The sequence below is a fragment of the Gracilinanus agilis genome, chromosome 4, assembly GCF_016433145.1.
Source record: "Gracilinanus agilis isolate LMUSP501 chromosome 4, AgileGrace, whole genome shotgun sequence".
NCBI lineage: Eukaryota > Metazoa > Chordata > Mammalia > Didelphimorphia > Didelphidae > Gracilinanus > Gracilinanus agilis.
In genome coordinates this window covers 308,258,300-308,275,891 of record NC_058133.1, presented here as the reverse complement: position 1 = coordinate 308,275,891, position 17,592 = coordinate 308,258,300, and the positions used below count along the sequence as shown (strand labels likewise).

General features: G+C 33.8%; 1 protein-coding gene across 1 annotated transcript in view; it reads left to right on the top strand.

The window, feature by feature from the left end:
* Positions 1–17,592, top strand: part of LMBRD1 (LMBR1 domain containing 1) — a 210,764-nt gene that overhangs the window by 140,610 nt on the left and 52,562 nt on the right. The window contains exons 10-11 of the mRNA XM_044676019.1: positions 13,486–13,550; positions 13,914–14,016. Of these exons, the coding sequence (XP_044531954.1) occupies positions 13,486–13,550; positions 13,914–14,016 (168 nt within the window). The remainder of the gene's footprint in view (positions 1–13,485; positions 13,551–13,913; positions 14,017–17,592) is intronic.

Sequence of the window (17,592 nt, the reverse complement as noted above, 5' to 3'; positions counted from 1 at the left end):
GGGTATGTCCTTCAATTGGGGAATGGCTGAACAAACTGTGGTATATGCGGGTGATGGAATACTATTGTGCTAAAAGGAATAATTAAACTGGAAGAGTTCCAGGCGAACTGGAGAGACCTCCAGGAACTGATGCAGAGCGAAAGAAGCAGAGCCAGAAGAACATTGTACACAGAGACTGATATACTGTGGTAAAATCAAATGTAATGGGCTTCTGTACCAGTAGCAATGCAATGACCCAGGACAGCTCTGAGGGATTTATGGTAAAGAACGCTACCTACATTCAGAGGAAGAACTGCAGGAGAGGAAACATAAGAAAAACAACTGCTTGAACGCATGGGTCGGGGTGGACATGATTAAGGATGTGGACTCGAAACTACCACACCAATGCAACTACCAACAATTTGGAAATAGCTCTTGATCAAAGACACATGACAAAACCAGTGGAAATGTGCATCTGCCATGGGTGAGGGGAGTGCGGGGGGTGAAGGGGAAAGTAGGAGCATGAATCATGTAACCATGTTAAAAATGAATATTAAGGGGGCAGCTGGGTAGCTCAGTAGAGTGAGTCAGGCCTAGAGACAGGAGGTCCTAGGTTCAAACCCAGCCTCAGCCACTTCCCAGCTGTGTGACCCTGGGCAAGTCACTTGACCCCCATTGCCCACCCTTACCAATCTTCCACCTATGAGACAATACACCGAAGTACAAAGGTTTAAAAAAAATGAATATTAATAAATGTTTAAATTTTTTTAAAAAAGCACAAAAAATGCAAAAAAAAAGTATTTAAAAAGTGGCATTAAATATACCTTGAAATGGACACTTGTTTATAGTAGGAGAATAGAAACAAGGCACAGTGTTGCCTTGTATGTTGCCTTATCTGGGAAAATATGTATTTCTATGTGAAATAAAATAGTTTTTGTTGTGAATTTTTTTGTATTCTATTAGAAGTTAATATTCTTTAACACTGTTGACTTTTACTTCTCTTCTGCCAAATTTTCTTCCATTTCAACATTTTTATGTCTGTATTTCTCTCACTTATTTACATTTCCATATGCCAATTCAGTATTTTTAAACAGCATTTAATGCTATGTATTCTCTTTGAAGGTTTACTATTTGTCTTTCCTTCTGGTTTTAGGATCCTCTCTGTTGATTTTGTTTTTATTGAGGATTTTCCCTTTAAGATCTTTGTTGTTTTACTACTTTTTGGTCATATTTTTCCATAATTTATTTTCTGGCTCTTTCATCTTTGCTGAAGGACATGTCTCCCAAAGTTAGATTACCAGGATACCTCAGTCTTTTGAAGAGGCATGGGGAATTTGGGATTTATAAGTGATATCAACTGTATTTCTTTAGACCTGTACTTACTACTCATGATTCACCACACTTTTCACTTCTTCCCTCCTTTTTCCTTTCTTTTCTTTTCCTTTTCACTTCTGCTCTAAATCAACATCAGCCATTTTTTGCATCATGGATAGAGATTGAATAGGAGAGGATACCAGACAGAGTCCCTGGAGGTCTGGGCCTTTTTCTTTTTTTCTTTTTTTTCTTCTTCTAAACATGTTTTTCAGGAATAGGGGTAAGAGGGAGGATCCAACAGCTTTTGCAGAAGGATATAATAAAAAGGACCCGTCAGCACTTCTCTTTGATAGTAGTTGCACAGGGACATCCAACTCACACTATTATCTAAAATCAGGAACTGAATTCTGTATGAGAACCTTTCTCATAGTTAATAAATGTAATGATTAACTGAACATGTGTCAGTATTATTTTATAAGTTTTTTTAACTTTTAAGAATTTTTTTAATTACACATAGAAATAATTTTTGACACTTGTTTTCTTACATTCTCCCTCTCCTTCTCCTCAAGGAGATTAATATAGGTTATGCCAGTGCTTTCATGTAATATATATTTCCAAATACATCATGCTATGACAGAAAATACATACCACACATACATTTATAAAAACTCACAAAGGAAATAAAATGAAAGATGGCATGTTTTGATTAACTGCAAATGAACTCAAACAGTTCCTTCCTTGGCTGTAGGTAGCATTTTTTTTCATCATTAGTCCCTTAATTTTCAGATAATAATTTAGTTCTTCATAGTTGATCATCTTGCAATATTTCTGTTACTATATACACTGTTCTCCTGGTTCTGCTCACATATTTACATCACTTCATGTTTGTTTTTCCAGGTTTTTCTGAATTTATCCTTTCTTAATTTCTTATGCCACAATAGTATTCCATTACATTTATATGCCACAACTTCTTTAGACATTCTGCAATTGATGTATACCCTCTCCATTTACAATTCTTTGCCACTACAATAAAGAGATTTTATAAATATTTTTTACAAGTAGGTCCTTTTCCCTCATTTCTTATCTCTTTGGGGATACAGACCCACTAGTGATATTTCTGAGTCAAAAGATATGCATAGTTCTATGGCCCATTGAATATGGTTCCATATTGCTCTCCAGAATGGTTGTATCTGTTCACAGTTCCATTAATAGTATATTGGTGTCCTAATTATCCCACATCCCCTCCAACCTTTATCATTTTTCTTTTTGGTCATGTTAGCCAATTTTATAGTTGTGAGATAGTATTTCAGAGTTGTTTTGATTTGTATTTATCTAATCAATAGTCATTTGTAGCATTTTTTTCATTTTTTTTTTCAAAAAATTATAGTTTTTATTTCTTCATTTAAGAACTGCCTGTTCATATCCTTTGACCATTTATCAAATGGAGAAATGGGATGCTTTGTATTCTTATAAATTTAACTCAGTTCTCTATATATTTACCAATCATTTGATATAAAAATCCCCCCTTTTGTTGTTTCCCTTTTGATAGTGGTTGCATTGGTTTTGTTTGTATAAAAACTTTAAAACTTGATATAATCAAAATTATCTATTTAATTTTTCATAATGTTCTCTATGTCTTGCTTGGTCATAAATGCTTCCCTTACTCATAAGTCTGAGAGTTAAACTTTTCTGTGTTGCCCTAATTTGTTTATGGTATCACCCTTTATTTCTAGTTCAAGTATCCATTTTGACTTTATTTTTTTCCAGATTACATGTCAATATACATTTTTAATACTCGTTTTCTGACATTTTGCAATCCATGTTTTCTCTCCCTCTACACAAGAAGACAGGTAATATGATGTAGGTTGTACATGTTTCAGTACATATTTCCATGTTCAACCTGTTTGTGAAAGAAGATACATATTGCTTACACTAGAGAAAAGTTCATGTTGTAAATAAAGTCAAGAATGGTATGCTCCAATTTACATTCAGATTTCATCATTTCCTTCTATGGTAGTGGGGAACCTTTTTGTTGTGATTCCTTTGGAGTTTCTGGATCCTTGCTGTGTTGATAATAGTTAAGTCATTCACAGTTGATCATTATACTATTAGGATGATATTAGAAAATAAATCTTGTTATATTAGTTCAGAGATAAGAAGTGAAGAAGAAACTGGCTTGAGAAAGAATTGGAGTTTAAAGCAGAGCTGAGAGAGTGTGTCCATTTCAAATGTTGACAGTTATAATGGTTCTTCTGTAACAGTTACTTTTTCTGGGTGTTTGCAGTGACAGTTGGTCTCTGGCAGTTGGCAGAGGCACACACAAGAATTCTCTCTCTCTCAGGGCTGGAGAAAGTAACATCTTTGTCTCTTTCTCACTGTCGGAGGGAAAGACCTGAAGGAGTTAAATGTTTTATTTTTCCAGTTTGGGAAGTACTATTGACTGTCTATTGCTGTTTTTATAGATTGATTTAACTCTGAGAAGACCAAAGAAAACCCTGGTCTTTGGTTTGGACTCTGAGTCTGTTAAGGCTCAGAGCCCTAACTTAACTCTTGTTGCAACTCAACCAGCTAGCATTTGTTATTTTTATAATTTGGAGGTAAATTTAAGAATTATAAGGATAATAGTGGTAGTTTATTTATAATGGTAAAAATTTGCGTTAGTCAGATCAGGAAGGATCAGTGTAGCCTATGGACACAGGAAAGCAGTTACTTGCTGAACCTGGGAGTTTTATTTGGGTGGAGTTAGAATCCCTTGGAGTTAGAAATCCTATTTATCCTTATATATTTCAATAAATATTTCATTTTTACAATACACTATTGTTATTGAGTACAATGTTCTCCTGGTTCTGCTAACCTCACTTTTTTCACTTCATTTAAGTCTATCCCAGATTTGGGTGTTTGGGGTTTTTTGTTTTTGTTTTTTGTTTTTGTTTTTTTGATCACCTTGTTTGTCATTTCTGTTGGTACAATGAGTATTTCATCATAGTTATATACTGTAAATTGTTAAACCATTCCCCAATTTATGGACATTCCTTTAGTTTTCTCTTCTTTCCCATCACAAAAAAGATCTACTATAAATATTTTTGTACAATTAAGTTCGTTTCCCATATATTTAATTCTTTGGGACATAGACCTAAAAGTGGTATTGCTAGGTCAAAGAGTATGCCTAGGTTTATGGCTCTTGGGCATAGTTCGAGATTGCTCACCATAATGGTTGTATCAGTTCATAGTTACACCCACAGATTATTTGTATGTCAATTTTTCCACATCTGCTAACATTTATCCTTTTTCTTTTATATCATGTTAGCCCCTCTGAGATGTGCAAGTTGGTACCTCAGAGTTGTTTTAATTTGCATTTCTCTGATTAATAGTGATTTTGAACAATTTTTTCCTATAACTAGAGTTTTTAAGTTCTTCATCTGAGAATTGCCTGTTCATATATTTTGACCATCTTCAATTGGGAATGCTTTGTATTCTTATGAATTTGATTCTGTTCTTTATATATTTGAGAAATGAGGCCTTTGTCAGAGACAATTGCTATAAAGGTTTTTTTCCATTTTATTGTTTGCCTTTTTAAAAAATTCTTATCGTCTTCTTAGAATCAATATTACATATTGTTTCTCAGGCAGAAAAGTGATAAGGATTAGACAATGAGGGTTAAGAGATTTGCTCAGGATCACACAGTTAGGAAATGTCTCTGAGGTCAGATTTGAACCCAGAGCCTCCTTTTTCCAGGCCTGTCTTTTTATCTACTAAGCCATCTAGCTGCCTTCTTATTGATGTCTTTTAATTTTTGGATGAATTGATTTTGTTTATACAAAAATCTTTTAATTTAATGTAGTTATCTATTTTACATCTCTTAATATTCTCTGTGTCTTGTTGAGGCATAAATTCTTCTCTTATCCATCGTTCTGACAGGTAAACTATTTTATGCTACCATGATTTGTTTATGGTATCACCCTTTATCTAAATCATGTATCCATTTTGACTTTATGTTGGTATATGGCAGTAGGTGTTGGTCTATATCTAGTTTCTGCCATATTGTTTTCAAATTTTTCCAGTAGTTTTTTTTGACTAGTCAGTCCTTCCAACAAACTTAGATCTATAGGTTTGTCAAACACTAAGTTACTATGGTCATTTACCACCAATTTATTTCTTAGTAAATATCAGATTGTTTTGATGGTTGCAACTTTATAATTTAATTTGAGATCCAGTATAACAAAGCTATTTTCCTTCATATTTTTTCATTAGTTTATTTGATATCATGGGTCTTTTGTTCTTTCATATGAATTTCATTATTTTTTCCAATTCTCTAACGTAATTTTGTTGAGTTTGATTGTCATGGCACTGAACAAATAGAATTGTCATTTTTATTAAATTGGCTTAGCCTACCAATGAGCAATTAATGTTTTTCTAATTATTTAGGTCTGACTTTATTTGTATGAAAAGTGTTTTGTAGTTGTGATCATATGGTTCCTTGGTTTGTCTTGACAGGTAGACTCTCAGGTATCTCATATTATCTGCAATTATTTTAAATGGGATTTTTCTTTCTAACTCTGTTGTGTTTTATTGGTAATATAGAGAAATGCTAAAGATTTATGTGGGTTTATTTTATATCCTGCAACTTTGCACTATGACTAGTGCATATATCAGGAATGCAAGGATGGTTCAATATTAAAAAAAACTATCAGCATAATTGACCGTATCAATAACAAAACCAAGAGAAACCATATGATTATTTCAGTAGATAAAAAAAAGCAATGAAAGTCAATGTTTGTAGAATTTGTGGCGAAATACAATTTCATTCATTGCTAATGAAATTTCAGACATTTCTAAGGATCATTTGAATATAATAAAAGTTACATAAGATGATCACATACTTTAATCTAGAAATTCTGTTTTATAGCAAGTGTCTGGACCTAGAGAAATTTTTATAGGAACATTATATATTTTCCCTAAAAAAAACTGCAAAAAGCCCAAATGCCCAAAAGAAGATGAATGATTAACTAAATTTTGTTCATGTTTTAGAATAATATAATACAATTAAGAAGAGCTCATCTAAGTATAATTTTAAAGAAATCTGGAAAGATCTTCCTGAAATAATACAAAGTGGGAAATTAAAAGAACAATACACATTTTTCTTGCAAGCCCTCCTTTCTTTTGTTGAGACTATAATTATCATCCCCTTTGCTGAAATTTAATAAACATAAACAACTTTTAATTAAAAAATGACATTTCAAAGAAGAATTTAAAAGACTTGATTGAATATAATGTATAATAGAAGAATAAAATAATAATTGAATTTTCAGAGAATGAAATGCTAAGTGAGTTATCATATTTTAGATTAGTAAAGAAGCATGATGACTAAAACAAAGACTGTTGAATCATAGTATTTAGTTCCAGAAGTGTTAGAAATCATCCAGCCTCACCTTTTAATTTTATAGATGGTGGAATAACTGAATCCAAAGCAGTGAAATAAATTACTTACTCAATATTAAGCAGGTAACAAGTGGAAAAGTTGGCATTCAAACACAGGCCATTGGTTTTAAATTGGATTAAGCAATTTAGGATATCATTGTTTACTTTTTTGAGAGAACATTTTCAATAATGTTTAAGTCTAGGACCAGTAATTTCAAGATAATGTCAGTGATAAATTCTTAGTGAAAATAAAACCTGAAATCAAAACAAAATGAACATATTCCCAAACTTCAAAAACTAACTACAGTCATCCCTCACTATATTGCAGTTCACTTATCACAGCTTCAATATTGTGGGTTTAAAAAATATATATATCTAATTCTGTATCGTGGAGTATTTGCTATATCACCGGATTTTGTGGATGAATACCATACTGTACACAATGGAAATGCAGTATGCCACTACCACTTATGCAAGTTTGTCAATGTGGGATTGTACACTATTGAAAGGTGACCAACTATATGCATCAGCCATGGGGGTGGGGGGTGGGGGTAGAGGTGGGGGGGTGAAGGGGAAAGTAAGAGCATGAATTATGTAACCATGTTAACTTTTATAAAAAACAAATATTAATAAATGTTTAAAAAAAAAAGAAAGGTGACCAACCACAGCACTGTGTTCATTATCTTGGGTGCTGATTGGCTCAGTGACTTTAGCATAGGTCTGTTTTCTTTTCTTTTACTTCAGAGATTTTCACCTATCATGGGGTTCTCTGGAACTTAACTCCCACCATAGGTGAGGGATCACTGTAGTTAGTTACTTTCAGACAGCCAAATTAAGTCTTGTTGTTCTGGGATATATAGTAGAGAGACTATGTTGATTGGTGGTAAAATGTGTTGATTATTAGGTTACACAGAATTAGCAGTACCTTCCATCCTGTTTCACTCCTTTTTCTTAAAAGAATAGTTTTTAACATCATGCCTACTTTTTAAATAAAAATTTTTGATGCAGACCATTGATAGGTTTTATAATTTGAATTTTTAAAAAGTACTTTACACTACCAGAATACAAAAGGAATCACAAAATAATTAGTACTATAAATAAAATACATTTTAATAGTTTCGGTTGATTCTTTAAATGCTAACATTTTTCTGATATAATGTGTACATTTTCTATCTATTACATATTTTTGTGATAAAATCTAAAGACTTTAATTATGAATTATGTGCACCATTTTAAATAGATAAAAATTTTTCTTTATTTGTATATTTGTTTTGAAGGTTTTTTTTTTCTTCTAAAGTGAGTCCCAAAGAGAGATCTAGTGAAAGCTAGTTTTTTGCCTCAGTGCCCATTGTGAGGGTTTCTTTATCTCTGTGGTAGTTCTGAGCATCTATCTTTGTGTGTGTAACTGCTCTGAGGTTGTACCTCTGAGAGTTACTGTGAGGGTCCTTCTGTATGTCTGTGACAGTCTGTCTCTTGGTAGGTTCAGTTCTGAGCATGCTGTTCCATGTGACTGACTATCTCAGTATGTATGTTAGCCACTGTGTATCACCTGCCAGGACTTTTAAGACTCCAGAGCTCAGCTGTGAGCTGCTCCTCAATCCTTTTTAGTCCCTAATGCCTTCTATTTACCTTCAGCTTCCCATGGCAGTCTGACTGACTGACCTTTGACAAGAACTTTTTTTTTTTTTGCTACCCTGAGGCACTGACTGATGTGTACATAAATAAAAGGTGTAAAGAAAAAAAAAACTCAATACAGTTTTTAGAATGCTCGTGACTTGTGAATTGTACTTTTATGTTGGGGAAGAGATTAAAAGCATTTTTTCCAAAGCACAATATATTATAAGTTAATGTTTTTAAAAGAACTTTAAAAATAAAATACAGGAAAAAAGGGACACTTAGTACCAAATGAAACAGTAACCTTTTGCATGGTTCTGTAAACATTGCTCTACATTTCACTGACCTTCTGGGTCTATCTTTGGCTAATTTGTTCCATATAAATTTTTTTGACCAAAAAAGTTCTTATTTCTAAATTGATTCTTTCTTAACTAAAGTTTTCAAGTTAAATAGCTCTGATCCCAAAGTCACTGATCATGAAATAGAAGGACTGGTAATTATTAACCCCATTTAATATACATTTTAGGGAAACATTTTTAAAGAAATCTTTTGCCAAAAGATCACTAATAAGAGAGCCTTAGAATTTGCACTTACACTTTTCAAATTTTTGTCCAGATGCCCCATTTATTTATTGATGTTATTATCCCATAACCTTTCAAAAAGACTGTATACCTAGTGTTTAACTATAAAATTGCTTGGCATTCCTTACCTCTCTTTTGCCTTAGAATCAATATGTAGTATTGATTCTAAGACAAAAGGTGAAGGTTTTAAAAAGAAAAATAAAATTGCTTGACATTTTAAGTCTCTGTTAAAAATAATCAAGATTCTGGTAGCCACTAATTTTTGGTTATCAGAATTAAACCAAGAAATCCTCCTTAATATTATTATGTCCTCATTTAAATAAAAATCTGTCTTTGGTTCAAACTCTAAAAAAAAAAATTATAAAATTCTCTAAATTCATGAAAGTCTCAATGTCTGATTAATTTCTTTATAGTAATTCAAAACCCTTTTTTAAAAAGCACCTATCCTTGTATATGAAGTACTATGCTAGGACCTGATGGAGGTGGGATTGGAGATACAGAGCTTTTTCAGTTTTGTTCTAAATGAAGCGGTATTGTTGTGGTAGACCAATGAAGATCAAGTCCTAAGTAGATAGAAAGGCATAGCTAATTTTGGAATATAGAGTCCTGATAGTAAATTTTATATGCGAAGAAAACATAGTACACTCAGTAAAGCAAAAAATCTTCCACTGATGACAGACAGAAGGACAGATGGATGGGTGGATAGATAGATAGAGTTAGCAATCAATTATTAAAGGCCTGCTATGTTTTTTAGGCACTCTGGGAAGTACTAAGGATTCAAATATAAGCAAGCAAAATGATCTTTGCTTTGAAAGAGCTTAAATTGAAATGGTGGGAAAAAATACATAAAGATGACCTACAGAGGGGGTTTCCTTAACCCTGGTTCCTGGTAAGATAAAGCAAAACTCACCTATTGAAACAAGCAGGGCATGGTAGCAGGAGTAGCCAACCAAAAGAAGAGGAAATATTTAAATATACCTGAATAAACTCTTTGAAAATATAAATGTTAAAATTTGTAATAGAATGTTTCACATTAAGATGATCCTATATAGAACATTTTTATTGTCTTTCTAATTAGTTTTAAATTCAAAAGTTTTCATATAATTGGCATTTTGACACTACTTTTTTGTGTTATCCTTAAAAAAAATAGAAGTCAAAGACTTTAAGCTTAAAAGCTCTTAGTATTTAAGAACTTAAGTCTTGTGTCTGTAGACATAATTAGTAAATAATCTAACATTAACATCCAAATGTGGGTTTAATAGTTCAATTTGTGGATATGTTTTCATTTAAAGGCTAATAGACTAGTGTGTCAGTTAGCTTAATATATCTAATATGTGATGGGTACTTTGCTAAGCCCTGGAGATACAAAAAAAGTTAAAATATAATTACTAACTTCAAGGAGCTAATAATCCAATGGAAGAAGACCACAGAAGGAAGGGAGCAGAAAATTAGAGGTGAGGTAGGAAGTTACCCTGTTCAATGACATGATTTGAGAAATCCAGAGGAATATACAAAGTGATCCACCAATCTAGTCAGTAAGACCTATTTATTTTTTCCTCCTATTTTGTTCTCTCATTTAACTTAGTGTTCTAGAGGCAGCTAGGTGGCACAGTCAATATAGTACTCCAGGACCTGGATCCAGCCTCAGACTACATGTGACCCTAGGCTAGTTACTTGACCTCTGTTTGCCTCTTGTTTTCTCACCTACCTCACAAAGTTATTGTGAGAAAAAAATATTTACTTAGCACATAGCCTTACACAAAGCAGACACTTAATAATGATTTTTCCCCCTCCTTAATTTCATTTCAGTTCTGCAAGTGTTTATTAAGGGTCTACTATATGTAAGGATGTTGGGAATTTATTTCTCCCTCTATCCCTAGAGCTACTTTTACCTATTTCAATAGCCTTCCTTTTCTTCTTTAGTTAATATGACATTATAAGTATTTTATGCTTCCTAAATATAACATTGCCTACTTACTCAAGTACCTTCAACAACTGTCTATTGAATATTGTTTGAAATACTGGAGTACACTTAGGTGTGTGGATGTTGTAATCCACCAAGGGATACCTCAGTCCCCTTTTAGTGCAGTAAGGCAGCTGGGGCTTGCCACACTGAGCCAGAGTGCAACTCAGTCTTCCAAACAGTTGTTGATGTAAAACTAACAGATTTATTATTAAAACAAAGGTAGGGAGGGAGGATTTAGGGGCAAGGATGCCCTAATCTCTAAGGTCTCTCACTTTCCTCTTCCCTCTAAGTTCCATGACAGGTGAATCCTTCTTGATCGTGATGGTCTCTATCACTCCCTGCTTCTGGCTAATATTCACCAAATTCTATTTATTCTTTCTGACACTATAAATCCTCCCTGATTGGTTTAGATAGTTGTTGATAGGTTTCCAAGATGGATAAGGATGAACTCTAGGTGTCTGAGTTCACCCTGGCTGGACCGAGCCTGCGGTTGGATACCTCAGCCCTCATAACAACAGAAGACTGGATAACTCTTTTCTTTGTCAGGGTTGAGAGTATATAGGATCTTCTTCAAGTATGTTTCTTCTTGTGAGAAAAGGTCTGCCCAAAGGAAATCAAAAGGTTTCCCTTCTTTCAACAATAGGCTTGGTAAAAACAGCTCAGCAGAGATCAGCTCCTTTCTCTCTCAGCTCCAGGACAGGAGGACCATAGTTGGTCGTTGCCCCTTCAAAGTCTCTCCTCCCTTTCTCACTACATTCCAGAATCTTTCTAGAGTTCCTAGCATGGTTATGCTAGCCTCTGCAAACCAACTTTAACTTTACTTAAATTCATTTCTATTTCTATTATTTCTACCATAACATGTTTAAAGTGGAAGCTCCTTATTTTGGTTTCAGGCATCTCTATAATCTCCTTCTATTGCCCCTGGATTGGATGGCAGTCCATTTTATAAATACCCTTGTACTTTCTTAAGGGTCTTCTCTAATACCCTACTTTCCAAGTCCAGCTAAAATACTGTCTTATAGAGAGCCAGCTCTATAAACCAGGGATTTTCAGAGTGGCCTAGGGTGGATGTTGGATGTTAAAGAACGAAGCAAATTGAGAACTACGGCTGGTTAGCTCATAGTTGCTCCAAAGTACCATGGAGTCACAAGTTTATTATATATGAAATTAAAGTTCCCTTTCACCCAAAAGCACAGAGAAAGTTTTACAGCTGTGCAGAAATTGCCATTACAACTTAGACAATATAAAGAAGCTTCAGTAGCTTCAAGGTGAAGATAAAATACAAGATTGGATTGTAGCCACATCATTATCAGTAAGCTAAGTCTGAGAAGTTTCTCAGGAGTGGAAGGCCCCTGCTGGAGGAGGTTTTTTGACCTTGGCTGTCTGAAACAGCTTTTGAGACCAAGCAGTTGCATTTCTGACCAAGGGAGAGAATGTTAACCTCTTGACTACTAGTTTGCTAAGAACTTAAAGCTTTCCAATAAGACTATAATGTTTTTCCAATAAGAAAAAGTGTGGATCAGAAAAGGAGTCAAAAGAGAAATCTCAGATTTTTATCTTAGATAGCCCACCCTGTCTTGCTCTAACTTGTAGAGCAGAAGGGTTAACACAAGGCTCTGATGGACTGCATTGACCTTTTGATGGGGTTCAGATAAAAATATCTATTTGAGACTGTTTCTCTTATTGGCCTCCCACATATTTACCCTTTTCTTTTAAATTGAAGTGATTTATTATATGGCAAAACTTTTATTAATGAAAAGAGTCATAGAGTAGTTATAACCATCAGCTATAGCTAGATCTGATGGGATTTACAGATTATGCTGTTTCTCTATGGCTCTCAACACTATCTCTTCTTGGAATCCTGCCCTGATATTAGTGATTAGAAATTTTTCTCTTTTATGAACTACTGCATCTTAAAGTACCTTACATAAAGTTCATCATATGTGAAGTCAGTTTTTTTTGGGCTAAACATAAGCTCATTTTACCTCTAGAATGTCACTGATTTTCTTTCTTTTCTTGTCTTCCTACCTCCTCACTGCTCTTTAGGACTTCATTCCTCAATTTAAGTCCCTCTTTCTACCCCAGTAGTCATGCATTCTGGAGTCTACAATGGTGGGAGTGACTAGTGGTGCAACTCGTTTTTCTGTTCTCTCTGCTTCTTTTATTAGACCTTATTTCTCACCCAGAGCTCTTAATTCTAACCATCATTTTTGAGTCCTTTGCTTACTAAAACTAAGGTTTTCAATAAAGTTGTGAGAACTTGATGAGTTTTTATCTGGAGTTTAATGAGGTAACCTCAAGTTTAACAGGATGAATAATCTATCAAGGAATCTGATTCTTATTGTTTACTGGATAATAAATTTACTGCAGAGGTTATGTGAGTGCCTTTTACCCTATACTAATGTTCTCAAATAAATAGTCTTTCAAGTTATTAAAACGTATGGGATAACTGTAGGTATATGCTAAATAAAAATGTATGTTGGATTGATTTTTGCTAAAACATTGACACTAACAGCTCATGATCAGTAAGATTGAGCATAATGTGTTTGTGCTTTTAATATAAACTTTTGGAGCATATTGAGCTACATTTTAGTATTATATTTTTGTTTATAGATCATATGGGGAGTATTTTTCATCCTTGTGGCATTGCTGTTCACAGTTTCTCTCTTTCTGTCAAAGTAAGTACATTTCAGTGTAGTTTTTCTAAATCATTTACACAAATCATGCAATGTTATTATACCTTTTCCTTGCTGAAATCCATTAGTGCAGCCTATTTATCTTAAGTTACCTACTTTATTTGAAATGTTCTAAAGGCTAAACTCTCATAAAGAATGGTTAACTGTTTTCCTATAATAGACAGTATTTCTTTATTCTAATTCTATTGAATCAACTGTTCAGTAAAATATTTAAATGAGGTTCAATTTTCTCTACATGTATTTCTCTACACTAGTTTGCATTCTGTGTTTAAGTTATGTCCATTTCTCTGATACATCACAGTTCATTTTAAAATATGCTGAAGCCTTAAATGTTTTTTACTTTAGTTTGGACAAAGCTCTTCATTCAGCTGGCATTGATTCTGGCTTCATAATCTTTGGAACCAACCTGACTAATCCATTGAATATGCTTTTGCCTCTATTACAAACGGTGAGTAGTAAATAATAATAGTAATCATACATTTATACTGTTAGGTATTTCAAAAATCAACCCCACCTAAAATTTTGTTTCTAGAATACAATTATTTAAATGAATTTCCTTACTAAAATACTTTAGAATTCTTTAGAACTTTAACCATCACAAAAATCTTACAATTCAACAATGATTTCACTAATCTTGCCTATTTCTACTTGCTAAAGACAAACTCTTAATGTAAGCATATTATAATTTATGAATATCTCTAAAACCCACTTCACACCAAAGAAAACAATAATTTTAACTATTTTTCAAATAAATGAAATTTTAATGTTATAGATTAAAACATTTTTAATGAAAATCTTTCTTAAATGGATCTTAGTCTCAAAGTATAGTAACCATAATACAAAATTTTCTTAATGACCTGGAACCTTTTTGTTTCATTATTAACCTGCTGGAACCAGACCTTCATTTTAGGAAAATCATTTTTGCAACTGAATGGAATGTAGATTGAAGTATAAAGAAATTAAAGCAAAGAGAGCAATTAAAAGGTTATTGTAGCTGGTGGAGTTGTGAACTGATCCAACCATTCTGGCTGGCAATTTGGAACTATGCTCAAAGGGCTATAAAAGAATGCCTGCCCTTTGATCCAGCCATACCATTGTTGGGTTTGTACCCCAAAGAGATCACAGATAAACAGACTTGTATGAAAATATTTATAGCCGCGCTTTTTGTGGCAAAAACTGGAAAATGAGGGTATGTCCTTCAATTGGGGAATGGCTGAACAAAGGTATATGCTGGTGATGGAATACTATTGTGCTCAAAGGAATAATAAACTGGAGGAATTCCATGTGAACTGGAAAGACCTCCAGGAATTGATGCAGAGTGAAAGGAGAGCCAGAAGAACATTGTACACAGAGACCAATACACTGTGGTAAAATAGAATGTAATGGATGTCTGTACTAGCAGCAATGCAATGACCCAGGACAATTCTGAGGGACTTATGGTAAAGAATGGCTACCCACATTCAGAGGAAGAACTACAGGAGTGGAAACAGAAGAAAAACAACTGCTTGAACACATGCATTGAGGCAGACATGATTGGGGATGTAGACTCTAAACTACCACACCAATGCAAATATCAACAATTTGGAAATAGGTCTTGATCAATGACATGTTAAAACCAGTGGAAATACACATCAGCCATGGGGGGGGGGGGGGCAGAGTAAGCTCAGGGGGGTGAAGGGGAAAGTAAGAACATGAATTATGTAACCATGTTAACTTTTCTAAAAAAATAAATATTAATAAATGTTTAAAAAAAGAGAGAGAAATAAAAAAGCCAGCTTAATCTAATTGTGAGGACTTTGTACATAAAAACAAAGAGTAGCTACTTATTGAACTTTTATATTAGTTCACTGAAAGCAAGTTAATAAAAAAAGGCTTAATTCTAAAAAAAAAAAAAAAAAAAAAAAAAAGTTACTTTAGTAGCTTAGTAAGGAAGTAATAAGGGCCTTACAGCATAGTGGCTATATGAGTAGAAAAAAGGGGATTCATATGAGAGTTATTTTGAAGGTAAAAGTAATAAGATGTCACAGTTTGTTGATGATAACAGCTAGTTGGGTCAGTGATTAGCATATGAGGCCTGGAGTCATGAAGATTGGTGTTCCAATACAAGTTACTTGGCCTTGTTGACATCAGTTTCCTCATATATAAAATGAGCTGGAGAAGGAAATGGCAAACCATTCTAGTATCTTTACCAAGAAAACCTCAGAGATTTACAAAACTAATACAACTGAACAACAAACTTATTGGATATGTTGGATAAGTATTGAAGTTGGGAGCCTGGATGATAGTAAAACACTTGGCAATAAAAAATAGAGAAGTTTGGAAGGAAAGATACCGAGTTCAGTTTTGGGCAAGTTAAATTGTGTTGTACCTATAGGACTTGCAGTTTGAGACATCCCAAAGGCATTTGGTCTAGATATGAAAATCCTTTCCATAGATATAATTATGAGAATTAATGTGATTATAGTCAAGCTAGTATTGAGGGATAACCAAAAAAGGCTGCTAGATAGAGCTTTGGGGGATACCTACAGTTAATTGAATGACATAAAGAACCATCAAAAGAGACTAAAAAGGAGCAGGCAAATAAAAAAACCAGGAGAGAACAGTATTACAAAACCCTAGAAAGGAGATTATGCAAGATAAGCATTGTCAGATGCTATAGAAAAGTCTTGAAAGTTGAGGTTTGAGTAAAGGGCATTAGAGTTGGTAATTAATAGAGCACTGGTAATAGTTTCAGTTGAATTATGAATTTGGAAGACTATATTAGGCTTAAGAGAAAAAAGAAATGGAAAGGTTAGAAGTAGAGGCCCTGATAATAGACGAGTTTAGCTGTGAAGGGAGAGGAGAGGTATAGTACAATGGTCAAAATGGTGAGATTGTTAGGATATTTTTTAAAGGATGTTGAAGACATGGGTTTATTTATATAGAACAAAGAAGAAGCCTAGTATATAGAAAGAGATTGAAGATAATAGAATGCAGGCAGTTTTATGTAAAAGAAAGTAGAGGATGTGACAAAGGGTGCATATAAGGGATTAGTCTTGGCAAGAAGAAGAGCCAACCACCTTTTCATCTAAATCAAGACTGAAAGAAGAAATAGCTTGGGAAGATGCCTGAGTAAAGTGAGATGAGAGGGGAAAGAGGAGCTTTTGACAAATACCTGCAATTTTTTTTTTCAGTAAAATATAAGATAGTATCCTCTCCTGAGAGGTTGAGAGGAAAGATGTGTTATAAGAACATTGAGGAGAGATGGGAAGATTTGAAAGAGTCTAGACCATTAAAATGGACTACTAAATCTGTCTAAATGAAAGTAGAAATAAATACAACCTAAAGGTATGAAAATCTGAGTCATTCACAGTATTAAAATGCCTAAGTTTTCATAATATAATTTATTTGGACTTCATGACCTTTATTTTGACTGCTTAGAAATACTTTTTTACTTCTGGTTGTTAGCTAGCTATGCATGAATGTGTGTTATGATCGTTGAGGAACTCAGTAGATTGGTATATTTGCTTGGAGGAGTAAAGCAAAAAGCCCCAGACGTTAGAGGAGCGTTAAGCCTTCCTTGGTACCAACAGAAGTTAGATGATATAACTAAACTTCCTTTGGAATCCTCTCAACCAATCACAGTGTGGTTCCTCAGGAAGACTAGCCTTCTGGTATTAATCAACGGTTAACTGATAATAACTATATTAGAGTATTAATGATGATCAATAATACATCTGACTACTAATATTGGTGATAGTAATTAATCTCAGTCTCAGAGAGTAAAGCTGGATCCCACTCTGTCCCTTCAAATTCCCTAAAACTCTTTTGAAGCTGTCTTGTTGCCAGGCCAACCAACAAAAGGTCTGTAACTGGTTTGAGTTTTATAAAAAAAGATTTTACTTGAGATAATCAAACAACAAGGCGAACTGATAGAAGGGAAGAGGGTTTTAGGAATCCCTAACTGAAATCTAATCTTAGCTCAAGTATATAATCTAACAGCCTCAGAATGTTGATAGCTGAGCTGAGCCAACCAGGCCCACTG